The sequence below is a fragment of the Hippoglossus hippoglossus genome, chromosome 3 (assembly GCF_009819705.1).
Source record: "Hippoglossus hippoglossus isolate fHipHip1 chromosome 3, fHipHip1.pri, whole genome shotgun sequence".
Classification (NCBI taxonomy): domain Eukaryota; kingdom Metazoa; phylum Chordata; class Actinopteri; order Pleuronectiformes; family Pleuronectidae; genus Hippoglossus; species Hippoglossus hippoglossus.
Window position 1 is genome coordinate 7,812,974 of NC_047153.1, and position 7,796 is coordinate 7,820,769.

At 44.5% G+C, this 7,796-nt stretch overlaps 1 protein-coding gene across 1 annotated transcript; it reads left to right on the top strand.

Annotated features, from left to right (window-relative positions):
• The first annotated feature begins 139 nt into the window (after positions 1-139).
• leo1 (LEO1 homolog, Paf1/RNA polymerase II complex component) lies at positions 140-7,554 on the top strand. The gene is made up of 14 exons (XM_034572995.1): positions 140-255; positions 1,033-1,163; positions 1,909-2,195; positions 2,318-2,526; positions 2,767-2,871; positions 2,984-3,078; positions 3,281-3,426; positions 3,684-3,768; positions 3,926-4,020; positions 4,112-4,246; positions 5,379-5,514; positions 6,430-6,622; positions 6,733-6,830; positions 7,103-7,554. Exons 1-14 carry the CDS (start codon positions 198-200, stop codon positions 7,343-7,345), a joined length of 2,016 nt encoding a protein of 671 aa, XP_034428886.1. The 5' UTR covers positions 140-197; the 3' UTR covers positions 7,346-7,554.
• The last annotated feature ends 242 nt before the right edge of the window (positions 7,555-7,796 follow it).

Consider the following 7,796-nt stretch of genomic DNA (forward strand, 5'->3'; position numbering starts at 1 on the left):
TTTAACATGGGAGTCAATGGGAATTGACTCCTTCTTGGAGCCAGCCTCAAGTGGCCACCCAATGAACTGCAGCTTTTTGCACTTCCGTATTGGCCTCATCGCTCAGCCCGGGATGTTGCCCCATGCTCGGAACCCGGTTATCATCTTTTGTTTCCGGTGGGTCACATTTCTCTGCCGCTCCAGTTTGGGAAAAAAAGATGGCGGACATGGACGAATTGTTCGGCAGTGATGGAGACAGCGACAACGAGCAGCGAGGTAACCGTGTTTACAGCCCTTTAGAAGCCTGTTTGTTAATGAAGTGAGAAAGTGAGACTTTAAGTGGATTTAGAGAAAGACAGAGGATCGGTGAAGGTGAAACTCGGTTGTTGTGATCGTGAAGCGGAAACACGTTAAACTCCGGGATGTTTTCGAGCACGTTAGCGTTGATTAAAACGAGTGACGTTGGTTTTATCCTTCATTTGATTGTTTTGTGTGTGTTTTAACAGACGTAAACTAAAAACTGCATGTTTATTAATCGGTGGATTTTGTTTTTAGTTACCGGAAAAAGTCCAGATCCCGCTTCACGACTGGATCGTTCTTCTTTAGTCTTTATTGCTTTTACGCTAAAATACAAAACGAACAGACCAAAACAAAGAAAAGGAGAACAACTTTTAAATAGTTTTTTAAAAAGTTAGCATTTTACATTTTCACCTTTATCAGAATCAAATCATTCATATTGAAAATGGTGCAGAGCTGACGTCTTTATCTTTTATAAGTAATCTAACTTGAGGTGACAACATGCCTCTATGAAAATGTTTGATATTATTATACACACTGTGGGTAATTTATGAGGGACATCTGTAAAACATGTTGCATTATAATACAACAGCTCAGCCATAAATCCGGCCTGGTTTTCTATTGACAGTGTGGGAGAGGATTCCAGTTGTGTGGAGTATTTTATGAGACGATGAGAACACAAATTAATTTATGTTGTGTACTTTATGCTAAATGAAGATAGAAACATTCCAGTGAATCCGCTCTTTTGTGTTTCAGAATCTGCATCCGGCTCTGGTTCCGACTCGGAGCCGGAGAGACCTCGGGCTGCCAGCAACGTCTCAGGCAGCGGCAGCGACAGTGAGAGGGAGCGGGATGATGAAGAGGAAGGGAAACCCAGTATTAATAAGGTGTGTGTTTGTGTTTGGCTAACGAGGCTCAGGTAAAACAGGGTGGGTTTTAGATGTTGCAGTACAAGATCAAACAACTGTCCGAGATGCTCTGCCACTGTCAAATCACTTCATCAATCATTTTATTCAATAATACGAATTCTGTCACAGTTGTTATTTAGTCCACAGTCCAACAGCAGGTAAGTCAGTTAGTAGCTTTGCAAATGAAATCCCTAAATGACCTGGAGGGGGTAAGAGGGTTGGAATTTTATTTAAAAGAAATATTCAACAAAAATATAAAGGCCAATTCTACAACAGACATACTGAGATATAATCACATAAGTAAAATTTTTAACTGTATATTCATTGTGATTCTGTTGACTAATGAAGTTGCACTCACTGGAAACCTTAATTCCCCATTTGAAAGGGGGAACACGTGTCGACACCACTGGTTTTCTCCAAGCAGCATAGTAACTCTACATCACTACCTCGGGGACCGGCACCCACGAGTAAAGTGTCAACGTGCGAGAAACTGGAAGTGACTTGCAAACATTCTGTATGTCACTCTCACATCTGTGTCTGCAGTTGCACAATTAGCTTGTATCGCAACCTCAGTGTGTCAAACAAGAACAAGCGGGTGAAGAATCCATCCATCCACAATAGATGTTTGTGTTCACATGGGAGAGAGTGAGGGATGGACAACATGCACTAGTGATGTCAATCTCTACATCAGCTGAAGTTACTCACCTTGCCTTCTGCCTAATAGGAGCTGTTTGGAGACGACAGTGAGGATGAGCAGCGCAGTCAACGCAGCGGCAGCGACAACCAGTCTGAGCGGTCTGGGAATCAGTCGGACGCCAGCATGCACTCAGACCAGGGCAACGATCACTCTGACGCAGAGCAGCACAGCGGCTCAGAGCACGGCCACCGAGACGAGGATGAAGATGACGAGGACCGGGGCCACCGTTCAGACGGAGGAAGCCCAGCTGGCAGCGTGATGTCTGGAGCAGGGAGCCCTCACTCTGAGAGAGGCAGTGTGCGTTCAGACAGAAGGTGAAGAACATGCTCTCTTTATTGAACTGACATCACATGAAATAAAATAACACTTATTATTGTCAGAGGACCAGATTTTCATCCCTGCATTTATTCTCTCCAATGTGTTTGTTATAAATCAGCGTGCACAGTGATCCTGGGTCTCCACAGTCGGGGCCGGCCACTCCACGCTCTGACGGAGAAGCCTCTGGCAGGGAGAACCAGTCGGACGATGAGAAGTGGGAAGGAGGGGCCAAGAGCGACCAGTCTGATGATGAGGAGGTGAAACGTCATTACTCTGATGAAGAAAGAGAGAACTCTGATGACGATGGGCCGAGGAACAGGAAGTCAGGTACACCCAGTGTCTGGTGTTAAACAGGAACAGTATTGTAGACGAACTGGATCATGAGCCAGCCGCCTGTGTTAAGACCACATGTGAACATTTTATCCTGAGCCCTGTGGTTAATCTCAGAATTTTTAATATGAATTTTCTTTTAGACCTCTTCATGTGTCTTGTACCTTTTTCATTTATACTGTGCTGTCATGTGGAAGTTATTCTGTTAATGTGGCTTATTGTGATTGGACTTTTCAGAGTCCGTAAAGGGCAGCGACAGTGAAGATGATTTCCTCAGACAGAAAACCAAAGCAAAAGCCGCATCTGATTCAGATTCAGACAGTGACGTAGGAACAAAGAAAGGTAAGAAGCTGTTTTGGCACATAAGTACTTTGACCACAAACCTAAACTAGTTAGTTCACCACAGCATCTACAGTTCAAATCTGAACAGTCAGTCTTCCATATTGTTCAACAGTAAAGAAAACTGCAGCAGACGACCTGTTTGGAGAAGCTGACGACATCTCTTCAGACAGCGATGCCGACAAGCCTCTGACCCCAGGACAGCCCCTGGTACCTGTCTTTCCTCTGACTCTGTTTCTTTTCTGCACTGATCATCACAACTCTTAAATTGTGCAGAGTCCTTTTTACAAGAGTTCCCAAATCTCCTTTTCTCAGAGCCTCTCATTAAGCCTCTCTGAGCTGATCCCTATTATCACGGGCCATTGAATCATACAATGTTTTTCTGAAATATTCCTGTGTGTGTGCGGCCCAGGATGCAGACGATGGGATGGAGGGGGACCCACAAGAGGAGCCTGCGGCTGAAACTCGTATCGAAGTAGAGATCCCCAAAGTCAGCACTGACCTCGGATCTGACCTTTATTTTGTCAAGCTGCCCAACTTCCTGTCCGTGGAGCCCAGGTCAGAACATTGGCACTGTCAATGAAAACAGTGTTAACACATATTGAACTTGATGAGCTCTTAAATCCTTTTAAAATGTCTGAAAAAGATACAACTACAACAAATGAAGAGGACATATTTTCAGAAATATTAAGATGAGAATTCCAAGAGCAGATATCCTAGTTTTTTAGTTTGTGTTCAGCTAAATGTGATGGGTCTTGACCACAGTAGTCAAGTCTTTCTGGTATATTTATTTTTCTTTGAACCTCCCTTTTCAGACCCTTTGATCCTCAGTACTATGAGGATGAATTCGAGGATGAGGAAATGCTGGATGAAGAGGGACGGACCAGGCTCAAACTGAAGGTACATGCTGTACTTCACCACATCTGTATATGGGAATATGTTTGTAACTTTCGATGTGGACGACATGGAAATCCACAGAAAATCTTCTTGTCAATAGATTTCACGTGTGGTTGACTTTGGTATTTAAGTGACAACACTTTATCCTTTTCTCCCTCAGGTGGAGAATACGATTCGGTGGAGAGCCAAGAAAGACGAGGAGGGAAACGAAGCACGAGAGAGCAATGCACGCATCGTCAAATGGTCGGATGGCAGGTGTGTGTTATGTCAAGCCGGATGTTGGGGTTATGTGAAGAGGAAATGCTCTGTATTTTCCATGCTTTTAAATTTCCTGTTCTCGCCGCAGCATGTCCCTCCACCTGGGGAACGAAGTGTTCGATGTTTACAAAGCTCCTCTCCAAGGAGACCACAACCACCTGTTCATCCGACAGGGCACTGGACTGCAGGGGCAGGCTGTGTTCAAAACCAAACTAACATTCAGGTAATGGAATATAAATGTCATGCTTGTGTTGTTGATGGACTCAGACACAGGCTCTCACCTGAGTCTCTGGGGATTTTCCTCCTCCTGTCTGACTCTGTCACAGCTGTACCTGCACTAAATAAGCCCCCCGACTGCCTCCAGTTCCAAACAACAACAGTGGCACCTTTCTTTCAGGCTCCATTCAGAAATGTGCTCTATGCTGTAAGTCCCTGATCACCTTGTGCGAGCTGCCCAGGTTTCTCCCAGTAAGAACAGCGTAAGCCTCTTAGCGCCCCAAAGTCCACCTGGATGTTCTGTCTTCTCAGACCACATGGGACTAGCAGGCCACTGGCCAAAGCTGCTTTAATGCACAATAGGCCTCTACGCTCCCAGGCAGGACTGTACCATTTGTTCTAAATCAGTATTGTCATCAGAGTTTTAATTAGGATTGAGGCTGAAGCTGCTCACGGTTAAATTGGTTTGGACATAGCTTTGTTTCTTTTTCTTTCTTCTTACTTAGGAGCTTTATGCAGCTTCACAAATTAATGAAACAAAAACCTTCAGAGAAGATGGCGCTAAGAAGAAGTAAAATTTTCCTGGTTAACTAATAAGGATACCTGAACAACACATACCTCCACCAAAGATAATGCCCTATCTCACCATTGTTAATGAAAGCCCCCCCCCCCCCCCCCAGAGTAATCCTGCTGAGAGACACAAACCGACAAACAGCTGTGACAACACATTCTTCTAGGGGGAGGTAAAAATGAGAGACACATTGATATGAAAGCAAAAACACAACCTGAACACACTGCGCACAGTGTGCACTTTTTTAATGCTTCTACTGGTTTCCAGGACGGAATTAACTGAAGGTTAAATCTCATTTCTTTACGGATATGTTGCAAAAAATATCTCGAATGTACTAAAAGCTGCTGATTAAGGGATATGAAATGACGATAATGGGGCAGCATAGAAATGTGGGTATCTCTGCAGACAGAAACAGAAAAATGGGACATTTAGAAACCGGCAAAACATCTATGGTGTATGATACTTAAAGTTGCTCTGTGGAGGTTTCCTGCAAACAAACACAGTTATGTTAGGGGCACATTTGCACAGTCGCGTTAAAATCTGACACTGTTTCCTCTTGTGTTTCCAGGCCCCACTCCACAGACAGCGCCACCCACAGGAAGATGACTCTGTCTCTGGCTGACCGCTGCTCCAAGACACAGAAGATCCGAATCCTTCCGATGGCCGGACGAGATCCTGAGTCGCATCGTAACGAAATGATCAAGGTGACACACTTTCACGTTCTGTCCGTCGGGGCTGTTTGGGTTTCTCTTTGATCTGCTCCGAGAACGCCTCTGTTGCCACAGGGACTGAAAAATGTTGCATGAGGCCAATTGTTGGCAATTGTTGGCAAGTGTTGTCCCTTTACATACAGAAATAACCTGGTGCACTTACATAATGAGGTCACACAGTGGTCAGTGAAATGGAAATGGTGTCAGCGAGTGTATGTGTGTGTACGTGTGTGGGGCTGAATGTGTATCTAATGCCAACACAAATCAGATCTGTTAATAGCATCGTTTATAGTTTCACTGAGCTCAGTGCTGACCTGTGACACTTCTGTGTGATCTCCTGCTCAGATTTTCTTTCACTCAGTCATTTCCAGTATGAATGTTTTATAATCTAAAAAGGTGTATGTGTCAGTATAGAAAGTTGCATCATAGTCAGCATTTATACTGGTGTAGCAGCTTGTTGTTTTCTTGTTTGGTAGATTAATGAGGGTCTTAGTTAGATTTGGATACTGTCGACAAAGCAGCTTTTTCTGCAAGAGTACAGTTTGTTCAGATGAGGGACGCCCACAGAGGGCTTTGGTTAACACTTGCTGATCAGAAGCCCAACTTGGAAGATGTGGTCGTAGGAGCTGAAGGCCTTATCATGTGTAACAATACGAATAAAAGCTGATAAAGAATTAATTAAAAAATAGATGTCACACATAATGAAGCCTTGAAAAAAATAACTGATTAATCTAAACCTGTTATAACAGACAAAATAATGACATTCGCTATTTCCTGAACCACAAGCACCACACAGTGAAGTTTTTATCAGTGTAACAAAAGAGATTTTAAATTAGCAGCTAGAAACAAGATGTCAAACTTGAATCCAGGGCTTAAAATTAATTCCCACTGGTGTTGCTCTCCGGGCAGAAAGAGGAAGAGCGGCTCCGTGCCTCTATCCGCAGGGAGTCCCAGCAGCGGAGGATGAGGGAGAAGCAGCACCAGAGAGGCCTGAGCAGCAGCTACCTGGAGCCCGACCGCTACGACGATGAGGAGGAGGGCGAGGAGTCAATCAGCCTGGCAGCCATCAAGAGCAAGTACAAGGGAGGAGGAGGCCTGAGAGGTGAGGGGAAAATGCATACTGTACTCACCCCGGTCATTTTAAAAATTGTCACAAGTTCGATTTTTACTGAGATCTAATGAACATCGCCTTTTTCTCTGCCCCCAATCCAGAGGAGCGAGCGAGGATCTACTCCTCAGACAGCGATGAGGGCTCTGATGATGATAAAGCCCAGAGGTTGATGAAGGCCAAGAAGCTGGACAGTGATGAGGTAGGTGCACTATCCAGCAGGGCAGACAGGGGGCAGTGTGAGGCAGCACCTGAACATGCCTACGTTTCACTGTTACCTCATGGGAACTGAACAGGACAGGAAATTCTAGTCCTTCTGAAAGAACATGAATTCGCTTCTGCACTGACTGTCTTTGCAAAAACAAGTTATGACAAATTTTCGAACATAACAAACAATGTACAGATGAGCTGTACAGAACGTCTGCTGACACCTTATTTCAACCAGTCACCTCTTTCCTTCTCCCTTTCCCACAGGAGGGTGAGGGATCCGGCAAGAGGAAAGCGGAGGATGACGAGGAAATGTCCACCAAGAAGGCCAAGAAATATGTCATCAGTGATGAAGAAGAGGAGGAGGAGGAGGAGCTGGAACAGGAGCCAGAGCCAGAGCAGGACGAAGAGCATGAGCCAGAGCAGGAGCATGAGCCAGAGCAGGAGCATGAGCAGGAGCAGGAACAGGAGCAGGGGGAGGAGGAAGAGGAGGAGGATGATGATGAATAATTTACTTCTTTTTTTTTTAATCATTCCACTGTATTATCAGTGCTCAGCCCACATGGCTTATAAACAGCCAGATTTTTGTTTTGTATATTTTCTTAAGACCTGTGTGTGTGGGTGAGTGTCTGTGTGTCTGATAGTGTGTTTGCTTGTCTATGTTGTGTACAGCAGAGGTGAGAAATAAAGAAATGGTTGTGTGATGTAACCAAAGCTTCCCAAGGCCTCTATCTTTCTAAGGTTGTGATTCATATGCGTGAATCACTCTGTTGTGAGCTTTAGTCCTGTTTCCAAACAAAAAGCAGGTTAAATTGGTTAAGTGTTGATTGAAGATGAAATTAGGCAAAAAGCAGAGAAGCAAAGTCTGACATTTTAGCCGTGAACCCGTTTTGATTGAATGTTCATGCAGGTTATGTGGATGCTAAAAATTCCCTTCAGGAAAGAACTGGGGAGGAAAGTA